The sequence below is a fragment of the Oenanthe melanoleuca genome, chromosome 25 (assembly GCF_029582105.1).
Source record: "Oenanthe melanoleuca isolate GR-GAL-2019-014 chromosome 25, OMel1.0, whole genome shotgun sequence".
Classification (NCBI taxonomy): Eukaryota; Metazoa; Chordata; class Aves; order Passeriformes; family Muscicapidae; genus Oenanthe; species Oenanthe melanoleuca.
The window spans coordinates 2,004,538-2,016,974 of NC_079358.1; the positions used below are offsets into that span (position 1 = coordinate 2,004,538).

Below are 12,437 nucleotides of genomic sequence, written 5' to 3' on the forward strand. Positions count from 1 at the left end.
CCGCCGGGAGTTGTAGTCCAGGCGCGCTGCACACCCTGCTGTTGGCACTGCCCGCTGAACTACAGATCCCGGCGTGCCGCACGCAGCGACGGCGGCGGAGCGGCGGAGCGGGGAAGATGGCGGCGGCGGGCGCGGGGGCCGGGCCCGGGCCCGGCGCGGGACCCTCGGCCGGCGCCGGTGCGTCCAACCCGCGCAAGTTCAGCGAGAAGATCGCGCTGCAGAAGCAGCGGCAGGCGGAGGAGACCGCGGCCTTCGAGGAGGTGATGATGGAGATCTGCTCCACACGGGTGAGGACGGGCCGCCGCGCCGGATGCGCCGCGGGGCGGGGGGGGGCCGGGGCGGCGGGGCCGTGAGGGGCTGGGGGGGACCGGGGCTGAGGGGTGGGGAGCCGCGGGAATCGTGAGGGGCTGAGGGGGATCTTGAGGATCTGGCGGGGCCCGGGATTTGGGGGGTCGTGAGGGGAAAGGGGGCGAGCGTGTGGGAGGGGATGGGGAGGAATTTGGGGAGGGGGTTAGAGGGCACTGAGGAGGCTGCTGATGTTAGGGGGGAGTTTGAGGGGTCGAGAGATGCTCTGGAGAATTTGGGTAGGGAGTAGAAGGGCCCGGGGGGCTCTGAAGGGTTTGGGGGTGCTGAGGGGGGGCTGTGAGGATTTTGGGGAGGGGGTCAGAGGAGTCCAGGGGGGCTCCCGGTGGATCCCCGCGTGTTTCGCCTGCCGGGGCGCAGCTCCCGGAATTGGGGTGGGAAAAGGATCCCCGATCCTCGTGGGGTCCCACCTCGTGTCCCCTCCGCCTAGCTCCGCGCTCTGCCCCCTTTCCCCGGGGGATTCTCGGGATCCTTCCCGCATTCTGCGCGATCCGGCGGATGCTCCATCCCGGGAGATGCTCGGGCTGGGTGCTGGCCGCTGCTCCTGGCGAGGGACCGGGGATAATTCCCACCGACAGCTCCGGGAAGGGCGAGTGCCGGCCCCCAGGGCTGCCCGGAGCGATCTCAGGCTGCCGGGAATGCTCCGGACCTGCTTTCCCAAACTTCGGGAGGAGCTGGTCAGGAATCGCCTCCCCAAACCTGTGGGAACTTCACGTCCACGATCCCCGGGGTTTGGTGGAATTTGGTCCTTCCCAGCGAAAGTGCAGGAGGGAGGAGCGAGGGTGCAGAGTGTGGAATCCGAGGAGACACGGAGAGGCTTTTCCAGGGGATGGGGGCAGCTCTGCCCCTGGGAGGATCCAGGGAATACCCAGCAGAGCTTTGAAAACGGGAATTTTTGGTTTGGAGAGCCGGCTCTGCGGGGATGTGGGATGTCACTGGCACAGTGACAGGGACATCCTCGGAGGATTTTGGGGACGGCCTGCAGCTTTCAGTCCGTTCCTGGGGAGCTGAGGAGCGGGGTGGAGCATCCCGGAGAGTTTGGGATCCACCCGCGGGGATTTTGGGAACGGGCCGTGTTTGCAGAGCAAACAGCTGGTTAATGTGCAGCAGGGGCGGCGCGGCTGTCCCGATCGCTCCTGGAATCGCTCCTCCGGGAATCCCTTCCCCGAGCCCTCTCTGGGATGGCTCCCCGCGGCTGGGAGCCGAGCTTTGCCCCGCGGCTCCTGGAGCTTTTCCCGGCTGTTTCTGAGCTCCCGCAGGGATCCTGGCTCGCAGCACGATCCCAAGTCCTTAAGCCCCAGCGCAGCTCCGGGCGCTAATCCCGCCAGCTGCTGCCTAAATCTCCCGGTTTTTTGGGTTGTTTTCCTTGTTTTTCCCTCTGGGTCTGGATTTCTACGGTTTTAACGCTCAGGAATTCGGTGTTTCCCGTCTCTCAGCTGGTTTTTGGGCTCAGCTTCTCTTTCTCCTGAGGCTGATGAGCAGCAGTTCTTGGATCTGCTCAGGGACCCCCAGCTGCAGAGGGAAAGGGTTGGGATCAGGAAAATGTCGGTGCCTGTGGATTGGGAGCGGGGAATCCTCGCTGAGGGATTGATCAGGGAATCTCTGCTCCATCAGGATGGGGGGATTGGGCCATGCTCAGGTGTTTCCTGGGATCCCAGCTCTGGGTGTTCCTGGGATCCCAGCTCTGGGTGTTTCTGGGATCCCAGCTCTGGGTGTTCCTGGGATCCCAGCTCTGGGTGTTTCTGGGATCCCAGCTCTGGGTGTTTCTGGGATCCAGCTCTGGGTGTTCCTGGGATCCCAGCTCTGGGTGTTCCTGGGATCCAGCTCTGGTGTTTCTGGGATCCCAGCTCTGGGTGTGTTTTTGGGATCCCAGCTCTGGGTGTTTCTGGGATCCAGCTCTGGGTGTTTCTATGATCCCAGCTCTGGGTGTGTTTCTGGGATCCCAGCTCTGGGTGTTTCTGGGATCCCAGCTCTGGGTGTTCCTGGGATCCAGCTCTGGGTGTGTTTCTGGGATCCCAGCTCTGGGTGTGTTTTTGGATCCCAGCTCTGGGTGTGTTTTTGGATCCCAGCTCTGGGTGTTCCTGGGATCCCAGCTCTGGGTGTGTTTCTGGGATCCCAGCTCTGGGTGTTTCCCTGGGATCCAGCTCTGGGTGTGTTTTTGGGATCCCAGCTCTGGGTGTTTCTATGATCCCAGCTCTGGGTGTTCCTGGGATCCAGCTCTGGGTGATTTTTTGGGATCACAGCTCTGGGTGTTCCTGGGATCCAGCTCTGGGTGATTTTTTGGGATCACAGCTCTGGGTGTTCCTGGGATCCAGCTCTGGGTGTTTCTGGGGTCCCAGCTCTGGGTGTTCCTGGGATCCAGCTCTGGGTGATTTTTTGGGATCACAGCTCTGGGTGTTCCTGGGATCCAGCTCTGGGTGTTTCTGGGGTCCCAGCTCTGGGTGTGTTTTTGGGATCCCAGCTCTGGGTGTTTCTGGGATCCAGCTCTGGGTGTTTCCCTGGGATCCCAGCTCTGGGTGTTCCTGGGATCCAGCTCTGGGTGTTTCTGGGATCCCAGCTCTGGGTGTTTCTGGGATCTCAGCTCTGGGTGTTTCCCTGGGATCTGAGCTCTGGGTGTGTTTTTGGGATCCCAGCTCTGGGTGTTTCCCTGAGATCTGAGCTCTGGGTGTGTTTTTGGGATCCCAGCTCTGGGTGTGTTTTTGGGATCCCAGCTCTGGGTGTGTTTTTGGGATCCCAGCTCTGGGTGTTTCTATGATCCCAGCTCTGGGTGTGTTTCTGGGATCCCAGTTCTGGGTGTGTTTTTGGGATCCCAGCTCTGGGTGTGTTTTTGGGATCCCAGCTCTGGGTGTTTTTGGGATCCCAGCTCTGGGTGTTTTTGGGATCCCAGCTCTGGGTGTTTCTATGATCCCAGCTCTGGGTGTTCCTGGGATCCCAGCTCTGGGTGTGTTTTTGGATCCCAGCTCTGGGTGTTTTTGGGATCCCCTCTGGGTGTTTCCTTGGGATCCCAGCTCTGGGTGTTTCCCTGGGATCCCAGCTCTGGGTGTTTCTGGGATCCCAGCTCTGGGTGTTTCTGGGATCCCAGCTCTGGGTGTTTCTATGATCCCAGCTCTGGGTGTTCCTGGGATCCAGCTCTGGGTGTTTCTATGATCCCAGCTCTGGGTGTTCCTGGGATCCCAGCTCTGGGTGTTTCTGGGATCCCAGCTCTGGGTGTTTCTGGGATCCCAGCTCTGGGTGTTTCTGGGATCCCAGCTCTGGGTGTTTCCCTGGGATCCCAGCTCTGGGTGTTTCTGGGATCCCAGCTCTGGGTGTTTCTATGATCCCAGCTCTGGGTGTTCCTGGGATCCAGCTCTGGGTGTTTCTGGGATCCCAGCTCTGGGTGTTTCTATGATCCAGCTCTGGGTGTTTCTGGGATCCCAGCTCTGGGTGTTTCTATGATCCCAGCTCTGGGTGTGTTTTTGGGATCCCAGCTCTGGGTGTTTCTGGGATCCCAGCTCTGGGTGTTTCCTGGGATCCAGCTCTGGGTGATTTTTTGGGATCACAGCTCTGGGTGTTCCTGGGATCCCAGCTCTGGGTGTTTCTGGGATCCCAGCTCTGGGTGTTTCTGGGATCCCAGCTCTGGGTGTTTCCTGGGATCCAGCTCTGGGTAATTTTTTGGGATCACAGCTCTGGGTGTGTTCCTGGGATCCCAGCTCTGGGTGATTTTTTGGGATCCCAGCTCTGGGTGTGTTTTTGGGATCCCAGCTCTGGGTGTGTTTTTGGGATCCAGCTCTGGGTGTGTTTTTGGATCCCAGCTCTGGGTGTGTTTTTGGGATCCCCTCTGGGTGTTTCCTTGGATCCCAGCTCTGGGTGTTCCTGGGATCCCGTTATCTCCCACTGTGCCTTGCTGTGACTCCATCCCCTGGCCTTGAGTCCCTCTCTGTGCTGGAATCTCTGGGATGGCCTTGGCTGGATGAGGTGCCCCTGGAAATCCCTCTGGATCCGTGGGGATGGGCTGGGCCCAGAGCCTGTGTGGGGACACGGAGGGCTCAGCCTGTGCTCCGGGAATGTGGAGCAGGGATCCCCTCTCCGGGATCCTGACCCTCTGTGGATGCTGGGTCGCTCAGATCCCGTCATGCTGTGTGGGAGGGGGAGCCTGGGGGCTGTGAGGGGCCGCCCTGACCTGTCCCCCCCCCCCGTGTCCCCCCGTGTCCCCCCAGCTGCAGGCGCAGAAGCTGCGGCTGGCCCACAGCCGGGGGCCCTTCTACAGCGGCTCCCTGCCCAACGTCAACCAGATCGGCACCGGCGCTCCCGAATTCCAGGTGAGCCGCCGTGGGGGGTGTCCCAGACCCCTTCCCCACTGGGGGGGGGGGGGCTGGCTCCCAGCCGGGCTCACCCTTTTTGCCCCCCCAGGGCCCGTCCCCGCTGGACTCCACGCGCAGCACGCGGCACCACGGGCTGGTGGAGCGCGTGCAGCGGGACCCCCGCAGGATGATGTCCCCCCTGCGCCGCTACGTCCGCCAGATATCCTTTGTGCCCTGTCCCCCCCTGCTCCTGCCCCTCCCCGGGGGGTCAGAGCCCCTCCCCGGGGGGTCAGAGCCCCCCAGCTCTGCCTGTGGCCCTTAACCTGCCCCCCACATCGACAGCTCTCCCTACGGACCCACGTACCTGTCGCCTCCGCCCGAGCCCAGCTGGAGGAGGTAACTCCTGCTTTCCCTGCACCCCGGAGCTTTGGGAAATGCTGGGGAAGGGCCTCTCAGTTCCAGGACTGTCACACAAAGTGGGGTTTTGAGAAGGAGTTTCGTCCATCTGGCTGAGGGGAATCCCCAGGGGCAGGGCCAGGTGACAAATCCAAGCTCTGTCCCCGGAGTGTCTGTGTCCCAGGATGGGCTGTGACACATGTCCCTGTCCCCATCTCATCCCCATGGCAGGGATGGGTTGTGGAGCACTGAGGGGTGTCCTGCCTCCCCCACTGCCCCTGATCCCACCTCCTCCCTCTGCAGGACCATGCCCTGGGGCAATTTCCCCATGGAAAAAGGACATTTATTCCGGCTGCCCTCAGCTCTCAACAGGTAATGGGTTGGTTGATTCTCTTTTCTCCCTGTCCCCAAGCCAGGCTCAGCCCTTCCTTGGGACCCCTGCAGAGGAGGTGACCCTGGGGACCCCCCTGGGGAGGAGGTGGCCCCCGACTCCCCCTTGGGGCCCCCCACTGGAGGGGTCCCTGTCCTCTCCTGTGCCACAGCTGAACAATGTCCCTCTTTGTCACTTGCCCCAGCAGCCTTTTCCCAGCCTGGGAACAGCTCACTGGGAACACCCCGGGTGCCCCCAGCCCCTAAAGGACCCCCAGGGGGGGGTCCCGTTGTCCCCCCACACTGGGACAGGAGGTGAAGGGGACAGGAACAGAGCTGCTCTGGGGGCACAGGGAGAGGCAGCCCTGTGGGGAGGGGGCTGAGGAATGGCAGGAGGGGCTGTCAGTGGGGCAGGGGGCTGAGCCCAGCCCTGAGCCAGGCTGCTGTCCCCGTCCCCAGGACGAACTCGGACTCGGCGCTGCACACCAGCGTGATGAACCCTGCTCCCCAGGACTCCTACCTGGGCCCCTCCCAGGCCGGGCCCCCCCCCGGCCGCCGTGCTGGTGAGCGCCCCCCGCCCCCCCCGAGGGCAGCCCCCTCCCCTCTGAGCCCTCCTGACCCTCCTGCTCCCCCACAGGTTTCTTGGATGGGGACTCGGACAGCAAAGGTGAGCCTGGCAGCACCACCTGTGTGTCCCCCCTCTGTGTCCCCAGGTGCTCTGTGTGCTGGGGGGCTCTGGTGTCCCCCCCAGTGTCCCCAGGTGCTCTGTGTGCTGGGGGGCTCTGGTGTCCCCCCTCTGTGTCCCCCTCCTCACACTGACCCCCTGTCCCCTTCCCAGTGTTTCTTTTCCAAGTGCCTCCCATCGAAGAGAACTTCGATGACAACAAGCACTCGCTGAAGCCCTGGGACACCAAGAAGGTGGGTGGGGATGTCCCCCCGTGTCCCCCCCCGTGTCCCCCCCGTGTCCCCCACCCCTGTGGCCTGGCCTCATTCCCTCATTCCCGTGCTTTGATCCCACAGCTCTCGTCCTCCTCGGCCCGGCCGCGCTCCTGCGAGGTGCCGGGAATCCAGTGAGTGCTGGGAGGGGCTGGGATGGGGAGGGGCTGGGATGGGGAAGGGGATCCCTGGAGGGGCTGGGATGGGAGGGGTGCTCAGGAGGGGCTGGGATGGGGAGGGGGATCCTGGGAGGGGCTGGGATGGGCAGGGGGAGCTCAGGGAGGGGCTGGGATGGGGAGGGAGATCCTGGGAGGGGCTGGGATGGGGAAGGGGATCCCTGGAGGGGCTGGGATGGCAGGGGTGCTCAGGAGGGGCTGGGATGGGGAGGGGGATCCTGGAGGGGCTGGGATGGGGAAGGGGATCCCTGGAGGGGCTGGGATGGCAGGGGTGCTCAGGAGGGGCTGGGATGGGGAGGGGGATCCTGGGAGGGGCTGGGATGGGGAGGGGGACACTGGGAGGGGCTGGGATGGGGAGGGGGATCCTGGGAGGGGCTGGGATGGGGAAGGGGATCCCTGGAGGGGCTGGGATGGGGAGGGGGAGCTCAGGGAGGGGCTGGGATGGGGAGGGGACACTGGGAAGGGGCTGGGATGGGGAGGGGGATCCCGGGGACGGGAGGGACACTGGGCTGGAGGACACTGATCCTGTCTCTCCCCCCTCCCCAGCATATTCCCGTCCCCGGATCAACCTGCCAACGTGCCCCTCATGCCCTCTGCCCTCAACACGGGGGGGTCCCTGCCCGACCTGACCACGCTGCACTTCCCGTCCCCCCTGCCCACCCCCCTGGACCCCGAGGAGGCCCCGTACCCCCCCCTGAGCGGGGGCAGCAGCACCTCCAACCTGGCCACCACCATGACCCACCTGGGCATCAGCGGCGGCGGCGGCGTGGGGCTGGGCTACGACCCCCCAGGTGGGCAGGGACCCCTCCCCTTGGGGGGATCCCAGGGCTGGGAGCGACCCCTGGCCAGTGTGGGGGGACACAGAGAACCCCCCAGGTGGTGTCTTGGGGTGGCTGTGGCAGCAGTCCCAGTCTGGGATGGGGTGGGGATGGGGTCTGATGGATTTGGGGCTGTGGGGGGAGCCCAGCTCCCACCCTACTGCCCTCCTGCCTATGGGGGGACCCCGGCTGTCAGTGCACGGGGTCTGACAGCGGCAGGGGTCTCTCAGGGGTCTGGGAGGAGCCCCCCCTCACGCCCCGTCCCGCCGCCCGGGGTGTGTGTCCGTCCCTCTGTCCGTCTCCATCGCTGTGGCCGCTCCTCCTCCATCCCCGCCCATCCCCCGGGAGCCCCGCCCGGGCCGTCCCGGGGCCGGGGGCCGTGCCGGGGTAACGGTGCTCTCTGTTTTTGTCCCCACAGGACTCCCCTCACCTCTGCAGAGCTCCCTGAGTAACCCGTCCCTGCAGTCCTCCCTGAGCAATCCCAACCTCCAGGCCTCCCTGCGCAGCCCCTCGCTCCAGGCCTCCCTCAGCAACCCCTCGCTCCAGTCCTCCCACAGCAGCTCCTCCATCCCCTCCTCCCTCTCCAACCAGTCCCTGCCCTCCTCGCTGTCCTCCTCGCTCTCCAACCCCTCGCTGCCCACGTCCCCCCGCAGCCAGCCCCTCCAGTCCTCGCCCAGCAACCCCAGCCTGCCCTCGGGGCTGGGCGGCTCCTTCGCGGCCACCTCGCCGCGCCGCCGGGTCCCGCTCAGCCCCCTGTCCCTGCCCGTGGCCGGCGACTGCAGACGGCAGCACCCCAAACAGTTCTCACCAACAATGTCACCCACATTGTCCTCCATCACCCAGGTACGCCTCGCATCGTCCCGGCCGCGGCGCCGCCGCCGCCTCCTCCTCCTTTTCCTCCTCTCCTCCTCCTCCTCCTCCTCCTCCTCAGCCTCTTCCTCCTTCTCCTCTTCCTCTTCTTCTTCCTCCTCCTCTTCCTCCTTCTTCCTCTTCTTTCTCCTCCCTCCTCCTCCTCCTCCTCTTCCTCTTCCTCATCTCCTTTCCCCTTCCTCCTCCTACTGCCCTTCCACTTCCTCCCTCTCCTTGTCCCCTTCCTCCTTGTCCTCTTCCTCCTTTCCTCTTCCTCCTCTTCCTGCTCCTCTTCCACTTCCTCCTTCTCCTTTCCCCTTCCTCCTCCTCCTTGTCCTCTTCCTCCTTCTCCTCTTCTTTCCTCCTTTCCCCTTCCTCCTTGTCCTCTTCCCCATCCTCCTCCTTCTCATCCTTCTTGCGTTGCTCCTCTTCTTTTTCTTCCTTCTCCTTCTCCTTCTCCTTCTCCTTCTCCTTCTCCTTCTCCTTCTCCTTCTCCTTCTCCTTCTCCTTCTCCTTCTCCTTCTCCTTCTCCTTCTCCTTCTCCTCCTTCTCCTCCTTCTCCTTCTCCTTCTCCTTCTCCTTCTCCTTCTCCTTCTCCTTCTCCTTCTCCTTCTCCTTCTCCTTCTCCTTCTCCTTCTCCTTCTCCTTCTCTTCTCCTTCTCCTTCTCCTTCTCCTTCTCCTTCTCCTTCTCCTTCTCCTTCTCCTTCTCCTTCTCCTTCTCCTTCTCCTTCTCCTTCTCCTTCTCCTTCTCCTTCTCCTTCTCCTTCTCCTTCTCCTTCTCCTTCTCCTTCTCCTTCTCCTCCTTCTCCTTCTTCTCCTTCTTCTCCTTCTCCTTCTCCTTCTCCTTCTCCTTCTCCTTCTCCTTCTCCTTCTCCTTCTTTCTCCTTCTCCTTCTCCTTCTCTTTCTCCTCTTCCCTGTCCTTGTCCTCCTTGTCTTGTACCTGTTCTTTGTCCTCTTCCTCGTCCTCCTCTTTGTCCTGCTTGTCCTCAGCCTCCCGTTCCCTCCTCTTCCTTCACTTCTCGTCTCGTTTCCATCCTCATCTCACCCACACCCCAGGGCCCCCCTCACCCCCACCCCTCTTGCTCAGGGCCCCTCCCCTCCGAGGGGAGGGTCCGGGTGCCACCGTGACTCCGGGGGTCTCAGGGACGGCTGTCGGTGCCGGGGGGGCCGGGGGAGCCCCCCAGAGCGGGGGGGCCGGCCCTGACCCGCTGTCCCCCCGCAGGGCGTGCCCCTGGACACCAGCAAGCTGCCGGCGGACCAGCGGCTGCCCCCGTACCCCTACGGCCAGCCGGGGCTGCTGCTGGGCCCCCAGCCCCCCCCGCGGGCCCCCGCGCCCCCCCCGCGGCCCTACAACCCCCCCTACGGCCCCGGCGCCGCCCTGGGGCAGGGACAGCCCCTGGCACAGCCCCCGCCCGCCGGCGACTTCAGCCTGGGCAGCGTGAGTGGGCTCGGGTGGGGCTGGGGACACGCGGGGGGCACAGAGGGATGGGGACACTCGGGGGGGCACAGGGGGATGGGGACACTCGGGGGGGACAGGGGGCTGGGGATGCTCGGGGGGCACAGGGGGATGGGGACACTCGGGGGGGACAGGAGATGGGAACACTCGGGGGGGACAGGGGGATGGGGACACTCGAGGGGACACAGGGGGATGGGGACACTCGAGGGGACACAGGGGGATGGGGACACTCGGGGGGGGACGTGGGGATAGGGTGGGGACCCTTCTGAGGGGGATATGGGGATGGGGACCCCTCTGGGTGGACATGGGGATGGGGACCCTGCTAGGGGGGATATGGGGATGAGGACCCTTCTGAGGGGGACATGGGGACCCCTCTGAGGGGGCCATGGGGATGGGGACCCTGCTAGGGGGAACATGGGGACCCCTCTGGGGGTACATGGGGACACGGGCCCTTCAGGAGGGTCCTTTTTGGGGGGGCCATGGGGATGGGGACCCTGCGTGGGGCTGTGGGGGTGCAGACCCTGTGGGTGGGTCACCAGGGGAGGGATGGGGACATGGGGACATGGGGCTCTCGTGACGTGTCCCTCCCCACAGCTGGAGCAGTTTGGGATCGGGGAGAGCCCCCCCGGGAGCAGCGGGGGGTTCCCCGAGGAGCTGGGGGCCCTGAGCTACCCCCCGGGCGAGGGGGGCTACGAGCCCAGCCCCGGCCTGAGCCGCCCAAACCTGGGCAACTGCAGCCGCCACGGCCCCATCCCCAACATCATCTTCACAGGTGGGGCCACGGGGAGCTGGGGCAGCTGGGGGGCACAGGGGGGTGGGTGGGTTGTGGGCTCTGTGGGGTGGCACAGGGGGGCTTTGGGGGGGCACAGGGTGGCTCTGGGGCGGCACAGGTGGGTGGGTGGGTTGTGGGCTCTGTGGGGTGGCACAGGGGGGCTCTGGGGGGGGCACAGGGGGCTCTGTGGGGTGGCACAGGTGGGTGGGTGGGTTTCAGGCTCTTTGGGGTGGCACGGGGGGTGGGCTGGGGGCTTTTTGGGGGATCCAGGGTGGCACAGGGGGGTGGGCTGGGGGCTGTTTGGGGTATCTGGGCTGTCAGGAGTTGGGCTGGGGGCTGTTTGGGGATCCAGGGGTATCAGGGGTTGGGCTGGGGGCTGTTTGGGGGATCTGGCTGTCAGAGCGGTGGGCTGGGGGCTCGGAGCCTGCCCCGGGTGTCACGGGGTGTGCTCGCCCCGGGGTCTCCGCCGTGCTGACCCCTCCCCACCCTCCCCGCAGGCGATTCCCCGCCCGGGCTGTCGAAGGAGATCGCCACGGCGCTGGCGGGGGTGCCGGGCTTCGAGGTGGAGGGGGGGTCTCTGGGGGGGCTGGGGGGGCTGGAGGAGGAGCTGCGCATCGAGCCGCTGACGCTGGACGGGCTGAGCATGCTGAGCGACCCCTGCGCGCTGCTCACCGACCCCGCCGTCGAGGATTCCTTCCGCTCCGACCGCCTGCAGTGAGCCCGGGGGGGCTCCGGGCCCGCGCCCCGCCCGCCGTGCCCGCCGTCCCCGGGGCCGCCCCCCGCTGAAACCCGGGAACCCCCGGGAAAACCCCGGGAATCCCCCGGGAAAACCCGGGAAACGCAGCCACCGGCACCCCAAACCCGGCTGGAGGGGCTGCAGCTGCCCCCAGCGAACCGGGGGGGCTCCAAGCGCTGCGACCCCCCCGACCCCTCCCCAATTCCCGCCCCGGGGCTGCCCCTCCAGGCACTGCTGTCCCAGGATATACTGGGGAGGGGGTTTCTGTCAAGGGCTCCTTCTGCTCCATCCTGCCCCAGCACCCCCCAGTTCCCCCCTCCCAGCCCCCTCGGAGCCGGGAAAATTGGGGAGGGGGAGACAATCGAGGCACCCCACACCCCCCCAAACCACACCTGGGGGGCTCCACCCAGCGCCCCCTCCCTCATTCCCACCCCCAGACCCGACCAGGCACTGTTCTCCTGGGAAAACCCTGGGAAAAAAAATTGGGGAGGGGGCGCGATCCAGGCACCCCCGGCCCCCCAGACCCCGGCCCGGGGTGGCTGTACATAACCCCGTAGGTAGAGACCCCCGGGGGGGCTGGGGGGGGCCGCTTCTGCCTTTACTTTATCATTTTCCCGGCTAATCATCATGTTTAAGGAGAAATCCCGCTCCCCCCCATATGTACCCCCAGCCCCCTCCCCAAATTACCCAGCTGCCGGGGACGTGTAGAAAGCACTTGTAACTTTGCCCCCCCACCCCCCCAAAATTTATCCCCCCCCGGGGGAGCACGGGGGGGGCCCGTCCGCGGGTGGGGGGCCCTGGGCCCCCCCCGGAGGGAGCCAGAGTGATTTATTATTATTATTATTTTTTAAAATATATTCTATGTTAATTAAATTCGTCTCTGCGGGCGTGTGATTGATTTTGGGTGGGGGGGATTCAAGCTCTACCGACCCTTGGGGTCGCTTCGTGGGGAGGGTACAAGGGGTCCTTTAATGGGGAGGGGGACAAAGGGGTCACGGTTTGGGGGGGAATGGGTCCCCCACATTCCCTGGGAGCTCCTTGAGTTTGGGGAGGGGTCTCTTGCGGGTTCTGGCGGTTTCTATGGGATTTGGGGAAGGGTCTCTTGCGGGTTCCGGCGGTTTCCATGGGATCTGAGCAGGTTCTGGGGGCCCTGGGGGGATTTCGGGGATCCCGGTTTTGGAGGGCCCGTGTCCCCCGGCGGTCCCGAGTTCTCCGGGGTCTGCTGCGGGTTCCAGCGGTTTCTATGGGATTTGAGGAGGGGTCTCCTGCAGATTCCGGCGGTTT

The 12,437-nt window shown here is 65.1% G+C and overlaps 1 protein-coding gene across 1 annotated transcript; it reads left to right on the forward strand.

The window, feature by feature from the left end:
* Positions 1-23: 23 nt before the first annotated feature.
* CRTC2 (CREB regulated transcription coactivator 2) lies at positions 24-12,001 on the forward strand. The gene is made up of 14 exons (XM_056510948.1): positions 24-287; positions 4,560-4,661; positions 4,753-4,863; positions 4,978-5,039; positions 5,343-5,411; positions 5,868-5,971; positions 6,046-6,075; positions 6,247-6,326; positions 6,429-6,478; positions 7,067-7,311; positions 7,757-8,181; positions 9,412-9,627; positions 10,240-10,417; positions 10,915-12,001. Exons 1-14 carry the CDS (start codon positions 117-119, stop codon positions 11,133-11,135), a joined length of 2,064 nt encoding a protein of 687 aa, XP_056366923.1. The 5' UTR covers positions 24-116; the 3' UTR covers positions 11,136-12,001.
* Positions 12,002-12,437: the final 436 nt, after the last annotated feature.